The following is a 12,901-nucleotide window of genomic DNA, read 5'->3' as shown; positions in this document are numbered from 1 at the left end:
AACAAGACTCATGATGTACAGTCAATGCACCAACACTCATTAACATAACTCAGGAGCACCAGAGCACACGCCCCCTCAGCCCCACTCTCAACACTACACTGGTCCTGGGGGACAGCCCATGGTTTGGCTGACAGGTGAATACCATGAAATGTCTCCTAGGCACATCAGTCTTGCAGTTCCCTTTTATTCCAGAATCTTTGTAGTTAACAAAAGAAGGGACACTTCTGTCAACTTAGTAGTTAACAAAAGCGGAGCCTTTAAAATCATTTATTGAGACTGAGGGAATGTGTTTTGTGGTATGCTCTGTGTCTGAATCTTGAGAAAGGCTAATTACCATCTTGTAATGGCATACATGGTATTAGCAATTACCAATGGCAAATGTTCATTGATGCTACTGTATGGCAGGCCTAAGGCTAGGTCCTGTGGATGCAGGCATGGATAACTCAAGTCCCAGTGTAGTGTGTGAGAGATGAGTACTAAGACAAGGATGCCTAAGATACTAAGCATGCAGCTGGTAGCACCCTGGAGAAGTGACAAGGTGGTGGGCATGGCTTCACAGATGAGTCCATGTTTCTCTAGGTATTGGAATATTGAGTGCAAATTTGATATGTCCTAAAACTGGAAGTATTAAGCCAAAGTAGTGAAGGTTCTTGATACATAAACCAGATTCTCTTGCAAAAAAAAAATCAATTTATACTCTCACCAGCCATGTGTGAAAGTCTATCTTTTATTGTCTTCTGGTCACCCCTGATTTCATTATTTAAAAACTAGCCAGTTTCAAAAGTGAAAAAAGGATATCTCACTGGTATTTTACTTTTCATTTCTTTGGTTCCTACTGTGGTGGGATTTCCCATATGCTTACTGATAATTTGGACTTGTTTTGTGAACTGTTCCTATCTGCTCCCATTATTCTGGGATGTTTATGTTTTTCTTTCCAATTCATGAGAGCTCTTTCTATGTTAATGATATTATTCAAATGTCTGTAAGCATGATGAAATTATATACCCCGTTTCCTTATCTGCTTTTTACTTTGGCTCCATTATTTATACAACACCTATCGACAGTGGGGTAGAACAGTGTCTTTGAGGACATTGTGCACCTGTAGCCATGGGCTGTCATGGAGGTCCCAGGCCTTCATGTTAAATAGTTCTGGCCAACACAGCTTGCTATTTCTGTGCAAGGAGGTTTCGTAACCATGTGCATCAGCAAGGGGACTGGAAAGAAGAACCTCAGGGGGCTGTGTGTTAGCTTATGGGAAATGTCCCAGAAAGTCTTGGGGATTGCTTTGTCGGATTCTGGAGACCCTGCAACAGCCATCAAAGTCAAATAAAAAGCCAGTAAATATGGGAAATACAGTAATATGACCCTGCAGATTGGTGAGGCCTGGAAGAAAACTTTTTACATTTGTGAACGTTCTATGAGGAATAAGCACAGTGTCAGGAAAGGTCCCTCCAAGCTAAAGTTTGCATCTGGGGGTAACAACATGCCCACTCCCCTCTCTAATTTTCATTGCTCTTAAGTGGACAGAGTCCCTTCTCCTTGAGGTCACCCAAGACAGGCTGTAGTTTTCCAAAATGGATTTTACTTGAAACAAGAGGAAAAGGGAAATAAACATGCAAATGAACAGAAACAAGTGGTACTGAATAGTATTTTTTCCCTTTCTAAGACAATTTCAGTTGACCTCAGATGCTGTAACTGCCACAGTTTGTAGCTGGGTCGATACAGGCTCATTTCCTCCTTCTCAAGTCTCTTTCTCACGCTAAGTTTCTCTACTTTTCAGTCTTTGGATTTTTACTTCTTCCCCCCCCCCCTTTAAAATTTACTGTCTAGGACTCTACTCACTTCCACAGATCAGGAGAATCATAGCTGATTATTGGTTGATAGTTCATCCCTGAGCCATAAATTTAAAAAATCAAAACAAACATTTGTTGAAAGATTACTACATGCCAATTTCTGTACCAAGCACGTTTCATCTATTATCTCATTTAAGCATTTCCACTTCCCTGTAAAGAAGAGGTACAAACTTTAGAGTAATTCAATGACTTACAAAAATCACATATCTAGTCATTGGTGAAACCAAGTGTCTCATCCTGGTCTGCGTGGCACTAAAGTCCAGGCTCTTGACCATTGTGCTCCATCTACTCTGTCACCTCCCTCTCACACTGCGTCACCACAGATACAGCCAATGTCTGAGCACCCTGTGCCCTCCCCCTGGTTCAGGGTGATGTTAGCCTGGTGGAGTCCAGCTCTTCCAGGTGTCATGGGAGAGTGCTCATGGTGAGTGTGTGTCCTGCTTGGCTCCCAGGGCTTCAGCTTAAAGGGGCCCTGACTCATCCCATCAACTTGAGGAAAGTCCTTGTTCCTCAGACTGTAGATGACAGGGTTGAGAAAGGCTGTGGCAGTATTATATGTAGAAAGGGCCATTTTCTTGCCACTGTTTGACCAGGAATCAGGGCCAGGGCTCATGTACCTAATGATGCAGGGGATGGCGAACACAGTGACCACAGTGATGTGAGAGGCACAGGGAGAGAAGGCCTTGATCTGCCCCTGAGCTGAGCAGATCTTCATGATGGCGGCCAAGATGTTGGCATAGACAATGACAACTAGGGAGAGTGGGACCACAATGACACTGAAGCCTATGATGAAGTCCATACAGTCACCGAGGGATGTGTCTGCACAGGTCAGCTTCAGGACAGCAAGAAACTCACAAAAGTAGTGGTCAATATCATTCGGGCCACAGTAGGGCAGTCACATGGCAAAGAAGGTATAACACAGACCATCACACACCATAGGCTGCACAGATGTCCACCATGAGGTCCCAAAGCCAGTGGCTCATTATGACGTTGTACTGGAGAGGGTGGCAGATGGCCTTGTACCCATCCATGGACATGATGGAAAAAAGCCAGGACTCGGTGATCCCAGAGAGGAGGAAGATGTGCATCTGGGCCACATATCTAGCAAAAGAGATGGCCCTCTTCCTGCTGAGAATGTGCACGAGCATCTGGGGCATGTAGTGGTCGTGTAGCACACATCCGGCAGGGAGAGAATGCTGATGAAAAAGTACGTGGGCGTGTGGAGGCTCAAGTCCTGGTGGCTGAGGGTGATAAGGAGACTGTTGCTCACAAGGATCAACAGGTAAAAGCCTAGAAAGAAGGTGAAGAACAGAGGACTGCTGCTGGGGTCAGGGGCAAAGCCGAAGAGAATGAACTCTGTCATAGAGGACTGGTTGACTTCCTGCTCCTGATCTGCCTGTTTAGAGAGTTTGGGGGATACGGAATTTATTGAGTGTCTGTGCCAAGGGTGTGCAAGGAATTTCCACACTCATCGTCTCATTTACATTTCCTAACAGGAAGTTTGGATCAGCAGATGACCTCACAAGATATGTCCCCATAGTAGTTTGAGTGGTACTAGGGCTTGGTTCAGGATTTCATTGAGGGTCACAGTGATAAAAATGGGGAAGATCAAGTCAGCGAAGTGCTCTATGTTGTGAGCCATTCTGGCCTGTGGCTGTCTCTGCCTCCTTTTACTGGCTGAGCCTTGATTACTCTCTATTATTCACCCCATTTCTATTTTCTCTTGGGACTACAAAGGTTGCTAAGACTTGGTTTAAGAAGAGGACCAGGGTTATTATTTGGGTTAGAGTTAATATTTATGATTTAACTTTTTCTGGTATTTGAGGCTTCATTGGTATTCATTAATTATGTCATTCATTCAACACATTTTAACCAAAATGCTCACTATTTATTTATACTATAAATCAGGAGCAAGGAAGAATTATAAATAATCTGGGTGAAAAAAGTGAGTTTACACTATCTACTAAGAAAAATTGTAAACATGTTAAAAGTTAAATGCAAAAAAATAAAACTATAAAACATCCTACAAGAAAATATATGGGTAAATGTTTATTTTAGGGTGGGACAGAGAATGGTTTTTTAAACATCACCTGAATGTTTCCAAGTAAGTCCTTCAGCCTCAAGGTGATGAAATCCTTTCCCTTTAATGTGCAAATAAAGAACATAGCTCCTCATTGACCAGCTATAAGAAGTCCAATACTTTCACCACTATTTTGGAAGGTTCTTTGTGCATCCCTGCCAGGTCGCCTTGCTCTAAAACCCCTGCTCTCATTGAGTCCTTGACTACCATCCTCCCCCTGCCTTTCCTCATGTGGGCGCTGGCCTCCTCCATGGCTCAGCTCTCTGCTCTCCCTCTTTTATGCCCAAACCTCACCCACCCAAGGTTCGCAGTTGTAGGACTTATCCTGCAGGGGAGATGACTTACTGTGCAGCACAGAACAGGAACCATTTATAAGTGAATATTTAATTGTGTCAAGTCCCTATGTCATCTCTGCAACAGTTTCCCCTCCCCCTCCCCGGCATTTCCCTCTCTAGTTGGCGACAGCTGATCTGTTTGATTGTGCAGAGAACATTGGCTCAGCTTCCTTGTGTCCACATCATGCCCAAGCTGCTCACATTCCCCCACGTGAATGCCAACATCTTTTCCTGCCACAGGAGCAGAAAAACAAAGGAGGAAACAGCAGAGAAATAGATGAAGTTTTTGGCCATGTAACCAAATGAAAATATTTTCTAAGTTAATAAAACTAATGCTTGTGATTTACGTGGAAGATAAGGATTAACGTCATTAATACACAAAGATTTCTTCTAAAACGTAAAGGAAACTCTGACAACAGAGAGTGAGACTTGAATAACACATTCACCAAAGAGGAGATTCAAATGGCCAATGAACCCAAAAAGGATTAACCTTTATAATAGTTTAAGATAGCAAGTTAAAACATCAATAAAATAATAGATTTTATACATATACAATTGGAAAAAGTTCTTTTAAAATGATAATGCCTGCCATTGGCCAGTTTATAGTAAACAAGGAATTCTCATATCTTGCTGTGAGAAATAAATTGCTATCATCTTTTTTTAGGAAAATTTGATGTTATGGAATTTCACTTTTAAGAGTTTTGCATAGGAAAAAAATCAGAGATGTGGAAAGAGATTTCATAAAGGATGTTCATTGCAGTATGGATGTCCATTTCTAATAGGAAAACTGGAAACAACCTAAATGTCCATAATGCACATGATTCATATTCCTAACAATGCAGATGTTCAGTGGAAAACATCAATTTCTGTGAGTCAAGTTCTTCCTTGAACCAATCCTAACATCTTACTGGTTCCTTCTTGAATTAATGAGCTCAGTGAAAGTTTTGACATATGTTCACTTAGGAAAAATTGTAAAGAAAAATTCATTAATTCATTAAGAATTCCATTTATTAAGTTATCATTCTAGTCTGTTCGTCAGAAGACAGTGGAAAGAATATTCTTCAGCAGTAAAACCAAATCAGCATAGATACATGTCAAAACCTATTGTGGAGTATTAAATCAAGTTACAGAAGAATACTTACTGAATAATTCAACTTTAAATATTATGAAAACAAATAATAAATGATTAAAGAACTATGTATCTTCAAAAATATTAATTAATGCAATGAAAAATTTTAAAACCTGAAATATAGACAGTATAATGTTGACAGTACTTATATTTGTGTCTCAGGTAATGGATGATTTTCACTTTCTTCTTTTGTTTGCCTCTGACTTTTGCAATAAAGAAAACTAATAGTAAACTAAAAGAAGATATAACATATTCAATGCATGTAACAGACAAAGAATTGATACCCAAAATATATATAACAGAAATATGTTTAACAATTTATATATATAAATATAAAAAAATATAACAATTTCCAGTTGATAAATGGAAATCAAGAAAAGACAAACAATATCTAATATTATTGAGCACATCATTTGTTACTCTCCATGATAAATGCTGTACATTATTACCTTATTTAATCTTTCCGACAACTCTCTGCAGTGTACACTATGTTCTCTCCATTACCAGATGAGGAAACTGAAACACAGAGCAGTGATGTAACTTGCCCATCGCCACTGAGTTAGTAAAGGGAAGGTAGGGCTGGGATTAAAGCACAAAAGTCCGTCTAAGGATGATAAATAGTGATGGATGGACACTTGACTTGGGGTGGTGAACACACAATACAGTGTACAGGTGATGTATGATAGACTTGTACACCTGAAACCTGTATAATTTTGTTACCCAGTGTCACCCCCAATAAATTCATTAAAAAAAAAGAACACAGGAGTCTGACTTCAGAACCGACCACACTCACTTCACAATACTACCAACAATCTCATGAAAAGATGTGAATTTTACTAGCAAGTAGGGAATCATAAATGAATCAAAAAGCCATGTTCCACTTTCCATCTGTGCAATACATAAGAACGTCAAGATGTTTCAGACACATGAAAAACATCAAGTGTTGATGGGAATGAAAGGTGTAGATGGGTATATCTACTACTTGGAAGAACAATTTAGGAGTGTGTGGTAAACTTAAATACTTTGATGCTATAATATGCAACATAAACCCTGGAAAAATACTTCTATAGAGAGAAATGTCCAAAGACATTATTGCAGAATCATTAAAAGTGAAGAATGGGAAGAAACGAATGTTCAATAGCAGATAAATGAAATGTGTATTCCAACGCTTGTCAAAGGGAACATGCTAGGCCTATACTTATCAAGTAGGTAGATGTCAGAAACGTGATGTTGACATCATGTTAGCATTAAAAATTGAATTTACACAAGATCAATTCTATATAATGTTCATTCATATGATTGTGTGTACCAAAAGCTGAAAAATACACTGAATAAACTTCAGTTTAATCATAGTGATGGATTCAGAGGGCTTGAGAATATTCAAAGAACATTTCAATTTTCTCGGTAATGATTTAATCCTTTAAAAAAAGACGAAGCATAGCAAAACACTTGTATTAATAAGTGCTCATTTTGGATGTGGAAAAATGGAGTCTTTGTTATATTATCTTCCATAATCTCTAGGTGTCTGTCTCTTCTGTGGGGAGAGAGATGTATGCACTCTATGTATATAATGATACATAGATATACATATAAACACATATATTGTTATTCAGAAATATATATTTATTTTCTCAAAATCAAAGTGAGATTTAAAATGTAAAACCAGGACAAAGACACTTTCACAAGTTGAGTCCTGACCAGATTAATTATTAGCTCTATTGTTATACAGCTATGTCTAAAATAATCGTAGCTTAGATTTTAGAGCATCTAATGCAAAGGACGATGTTAAATATTATTTGTAAGTGCACGGCTCTCTCTCTGCACAATCTACCTACTCTTTATGTCATTTCCATCCCTAAGTCCCTTACACTGTGGAAGAGCACGTGTACATGTTAAACATTTGGCTGTGATGACATTGCACTGATGTCAATTTTACAAAAGTGAGGAAAGAATCCAGGAAAAGCAATAAAGCAATGACCTTGAGCCATAAGGCAGGATATAGTCTTTGCAGAAAAACTCCTTTGCTTTCAATACTTAACTGAGTCATTGGGTGGTAGCAGCTGAAAATTTCCCTACCCATGGGGAGACCTTCATTTTTAGGGTGCCACAACCTCTCTCAGTGGCTCACAACCCCAAGAAGGCGCAAGTTGATGCAAACTGATGTATTTTTATGAAGCCACATGAGACCCATCAAGTCTGCTCATGACTCAGGACAACTCTGAAACATCCTGGGTCATTGTGCTGTCCCTCTGCCAGCAAATACCTTCAGAAAGGCCCCCTTTACATCCTTATTCCGGAGGCTGTAGATGATGGGGTTGAGGAAGGCAGAGACAACATTGTAGAACAGGGCCAACTCCTTGTCCCGCTCTGGGTTGTACCAGGAGCCAGGCCTCATGTACATGATGATGGCTGGCCCATAGAACATGGTGACCACAGTCACATGGGAAATACACGTAGAGAACACCTTGAACCTCCCCTGGGATGAGCAGATCCTCAAGATGGAGGCAAAGATTCGGACATAAGAGGCCAGGATGAGGGAGAGTGGCACCAAAAGCAGGATGAAACCCAAGATGAAATTCAACTGGTCGTTGAAGGAGGTGTCTGCACAGGCCAACTTCAGGACAGCAGGGGCCTCACACAAGAAGTGGTTTATCTTGTAGGGACCACAATATGGCAGACGCATGGTGAAGACAGTGCAGATAAGAGCCCCAGCTATGCTAATGGACCCACAGACTGTGACCATCTTGACACAAATGGCCCGGCTCATGAGTTGGGTATAGTGGAGGGGAAAGCAAATGGCCACATACCTGTCATAGGCCATAATGGCATAGAGGACACACTCAGCAATGCCCAGGACCAAGAAGATGAACATCTGGGCTACACAAGCTCCCCAGGAGATCGTTGTCCTTGGACACATCATATTAACCAACATCTGGGGCACGGTGGTGGTGACATAGCTCATGTCCACCAAGGAGAGGATACTGAGAAAGAAGTACATGGGTGTGTGGAGGTGTGAATCCAGGTAGATTAGAGTGATGATGAGTACATTACCCAGAAGAGTGATGAAGTAGAGGAGGAGGAAGAAAGTGAACAGGGCCATTCTGACCTGTGCCTTACTGGAGAAGCCAAGGAGAATGAACTCAGACACAGAGCTGTGGTTCTTTTTGCCAAGGCTCTGCATGGTGACTGCTTACTAAAGACAAACAGGACTTCCTTGTTCTGTCCTTGGCCTTGTGGTAGGGAGGACAGAATTGACAGAAGTTGAGTCCCACACACAGCACCTTGCACAGAAAGTTGCTCAGATGGGGACAAAATTTTGTTGAGTTGGGTGAAAATGGAAAGGAAGCTAGGGCAGCACTGGCGCTGGGAAATGAGTCAGAAGATCTGGAGTCACACCTGTAATAGAATATAGGCTGTCTGACGGCCCACAGGCCCTTCTCTGGACACCACCCTCAGCCACAGAAAGCAAGGCATCTGTAAGTCCTCTTTGTAGCAGGGCACCCAGCCAACCCCTGGCACCTGTCAAATTCTACCAAGGGTGTACACTTATCCCAAACTGGAAGACAAGTCTTCGCTGAGGATTTAAAATGATGACACTGTAAGCCTGTGTCAGTGGGCTTTGGGCGCCGGAGATACTGTCAAGCCAGAGCTGCTGTGGGGGTCACACAAAATCCCAGGGGAGCTCAAGCTGTAGAGAAGAACAGGGAGACATTGCACTGATGAAGGAAGAGCAGACATACTGAGAAGCAAAGAAGAGACCTCACAGCTCTGAGCAGCAGAGAGGGTGACTGCTTCCCAACATGCTACGGGAGCTCTTCCTGAATGTCCCACAGTTGTCCCTTACCCAGGTATGTAACCTTGGGCAAGTCCCTTCACCTCCATTGGCCTCAGTCTCCCCATCTGTTGGATTGAGGTGAAACATGTACAGCACAGAGCAATGGCAAGGAGCATATGAGATACTGTATGGCAAGACATTTTGCAGATGTGTGTGTGTATATATATGAACACTAGACAAGTAAACGGGGTTAGTGTAAGTGGAACACGTCTGGAAATCAGAAGAGCAGGGGGCTGCTTCTGACCCAGCCCGGATTTTGTTGTGTGATCTTGGGTAACTTTGTGGGTAACCCTCTGTGAACTTTGAAGCCCCATTTCAAAGTGAAGCTGTGGGACTCGACAATTCCAAAGGAACCTCCCGGCTCTGCTATTCTCTGATACCAGGGATACCAAGCTGGACACCTGTAATTGCACCAGTTGCCATGAGCACCATGGGGAGCTGAGCTGTCTGCTGAACAGGATTGTGTTGGGGGGAGATTCCTTGCGGAGCTGGTGATGTGAGACCAGAGCATAGGAAAGTACAGAGAGTACAGATTCAGGTGTCAACACACCTGAGTCTTGCAGCCTTTTTACCTACTGCCCAGTCACTTAGCCTCTCAGAGTCTAGTGTTTGTCATCTGTAATACCTCCTCCACAGTGGAGAGTGCATGAAAAATACGTGGTTTATGAAAAATCCTCAATAAATGGTAGCAATTTGGGTAATAGGAAGATGAGTGGAAGGAAGAGTGGATAGAGAGGAGAGGAGCCATCGTGTCATTTTCTGAAGTTACAGAGGACAAGGGTGAAAACATGACTTTGGGAACTGATTGCTGCAGGATGATGGTGAAGGTCGGGAGGATGGAAAAGTTGCCTGAGTCTGTATGGGCAAAGGAGGGTGGTGTGATATTTTTGTGCTGAGATTCAGAGAACATCAATAATTGGATGAAGGAGAAAAATGTCCCGGATCAGAAGTGCTTGTGAAGGGAGAGGAGAACTAGGGATGCTCAGAGTTTTAGACGTTGAGAAGAGAGACTCTGAAGGAGTAAGTGCTGCTCAGCAGTGCAACTGGCAAACCCTGAAGCCAGGACGATAAGGGCTGCTCACACCCTTCCATCCACCAGTTCACACCCCCACCCTGGACTTTTCAGTGGCTTCCCTCCCTGGCGCACCCACCAGCAGGTACCATTTCATCTCTCATGCCCTTTCCCTTGCCTCCTTAGCCTGGAATTTAAGGTATTTCTAACAAGTTTTCAAGTCTGTGTGACTCCCCAGGACCTCAGAGATTGCTGAGCCATGAGGCTAACAGCACGATCACAGGAAAGTCCCAGTCTGGGCATCTGGGCTGGGCTCTCTCTGAGCCAAAGACCTTCCAAGCCACCTGACTCTCAGTGTCTGCAACTTAGGCCATGCAGATCTCCACCTCCAGCCCCTCAAGGATTTATCTGGTTGAATGCCTTCCATAATCCTTCTGCTTCTGCACATCCCACTAATGAAGGCGTGCAGCTCGGGGTTTCCTCACTACCCACAAGCCTAGTCTTGTTGATTTCATGTGTTACCCTCCCAGACACCTGGGAGGCAGAGGCTGCTGTCTCATTTAGATCTCTCCCCAGGATCTAGTAGGGATGGGCAGACTGCTTGTGGACCTCTGGTCCAGTACTAGCTTTCTCTGCTTTAGCACCAAATTCTGTTCTGCCTTCCACCAAGCTAGTATGTCGCAGGACCAGGCTTCACTCCTGGGTCTCTGGCTGCATAGACCTGCCAGGCTCTTAACCACTGTGCCGACTGCCTCTCTCAAAGGCAACCATGAAAAAACAACTAAGACAAAACCTCGCACCAGGAAAATGTCATATTCATATATCCCCCCTCCTCTCTCCATCTTCCCTGGCCTCCCTGACCCTTCTCAGCCTCTGTAGTTCTGGTAGAGAAGAAGGGAGCAGATGCCTCATCAGGGGCCCAGCAGGGGCGGGAGGGTGCTCCTGAGAAGGGCATGTGCAAGTTGGAAAGGGTGCTGGAGATCCCACTCCTGTTCAGTGAGGGCAGTTGCACTCTCTCCCCATTCCCAGTGAGTGGGGGAGACTAGGGTGGGGGTCCTTTGTCCATTCTTGGGGATGCCAGGGAAGGAAACTCCCAGTCCTTCCCTCAGTCCCACCTACAAATGAACAGCACCCTGTTCTTCTGCTCAACTCACCTCCTTTACTTCTGTGGCAGCATCACCCTGGTTTCCTTTCATCTTGGGTGATGCAGTAGACAGCAGAGTCCCCCTGCTCCTTAGCACAGTGGCCCTACAGGGGAGATCTGCCCCTCTCCTAAGAGGGAGGGTAGGGCTTCCAGCTGGCAGACCAGTGACACTCTTCTATCAGAATGGGGTTGGAGAGTGGATTTCTAATACCTGGAAAGCCCCGAGGATTCCCTGTCCATGTTGCTAAATGCAGCACAGGGCCTCTGGGAAGATGAAAGACACAGCCAGGAAATTAATGACCTCAAGATATTTCAGGTGTGGCCCCTGGAGCAAATGAGCTGGGCATCCTTGTGAAGTTTCCATTTGGAGACTGAAGTTTCTTGCCACTGTGACACAGAGGAAGGAGGAGTCCTATGTCTGAGCTGCCATCTCTGTGTGACAGAGTGATAATGCTAAGATGTGCTTTGTTTTCTTTCAAAGCACTTGTGTGTGTCTTCTGTGTCCTTAGGCATTTTATCTATGGCTGTGCACCAGGTAGGTAAAACTACAGCCTGACCGTAGATGACATAAATGCGGCCAATACTTACCAGCGTCCTCAGAACTACCATTTATCGAAACCTATTATCCAAGGCCGCACCTCTCGTTGTGGTAAAAATGCCACCAAACCTATTACCACAGCAGTAACTACCAACTCTTGAACAATTACTCTTATCAGATGCTTGCCAGGCACTGCTCAACATGTAATTAGCCTCACACAAGGTCAGTAAGGAATCTGATACATCAGGAGGCACAGAATGTTTCAGAGAATAAGTGGCTTGTTCGCACCTCATAACACGTACACTGTCATCTGAATTTGAACCTAGATCCGTCAGGTTGCAAATCGTTCTACTGCAGCATCTCTATGGCCAAGGTGCAGTACTGGTTTGCAGGGTGGGGAGTCAGGATGGGGAGCGTCTATAAGCCTGGATGTAGGAGCCACGTGGACAAATGTACAGGTGGGCAGATGTACAGTCATCCTCAGACCCATGTGGAGGACATTCTCCCCAACTAAGTACTCCTTGAGTCCGTCTGGCATTCCAAGACAGAAAGGCAGGAGACTGGCTCAGCCTCATTAACTGCTGCTGGGCAGATCCTGCCTCATGCGTGGGAGGCACTGGCCAACTGTGAGAGACAGTCCAGTCCAGCAAGGAAGAATTTAATTTCTGAAGGTGTGGTGACAAAGGTCAAGTCCAAGGCAAGACGAAGTTCAGTTTGGGCACTGGGGAACTTAAGGCCAATGGGGAATGCTTTCACCTTGGTATAGGTCAGTGCTGAGAAATCCAGGTCAAGTGATACTATGGGTCGAAGGGTGTCTGTGTGCAGGAATAGGGCCTGGACCACTAGAGGGGACCTGAGGCTAGAACTGGGTGAGTCCTGGTAACTGGGAGGGGTCCTGGGAACAGCAAGTCATCTTAAAGGACAGGTACTCAAGGCAAAGTCCCAGAAGTCCTGTTAGCTGAGCTGGAGCATGAA

General features: G+C 43.9%; 1 protein-coding gene and 1 pseudogene across 1 annotated transcript; both read right to left on the bottom strand.

Annotated features, from left to right (window-relative positions):
* Nucleotides 1-2,309: 2,309 nt before the first annotated feature.
* On the bottom strand, nt 2,310-3,495 carry LOC128780359 (olfactory receptor 2D2-like; annotated as a pseudogene).
* Nucleotides 3,496-5,804: 2,309 nt separating this feature from the next.
* Nucleotides 5,805-9,029, bottom strand: LOC128780474 (olfactory receptor 2G3-like). Its single transcript, XM_053920662.2, has one exon. The coding sequence runs from the start codon at nt 8,576-8,578 to the stop codon at nt 7,631-7,633; it is 948 nt and encodes a 315-aa protein (XP_053776637.1). The 5' UTR covers nt 8,579-9,029; the 3' UTR covers nt 5,805-7,630.
* Nucleotides 9,030-12,901: the final 3,872 nt, after the last annotated feature.

The sequence above is a fragment of the Desmodus rotundus genome, chromosome 3, assembly GCF_022682495.2.
Source record: "Desmodus rotundus isolate HL8 chromosome 3, HLdesRot8A.1, whole genome shotgun sequence".
In the NCBI taxonomy this organism is placed as follows: domain Eukaryota; kingdom Metazoa; phylum Chordata; class Mammalia; order Chiroptera; family Phyllostomidae; genus Desmodus; species Desmodus rotundus.
This window is presented reverse-complemented; position numbering and strand designations above follow the sequence as displayed.

Coding starts and splice junctions, on each gene's coding strand:
- LOC128780474 (XM_053920662.2), bottom strand. CDS start 8,578: ATGCAGAGCCTTGGCAAAAAGAACCACAGCTCTGTGTCTGAGTTCATT.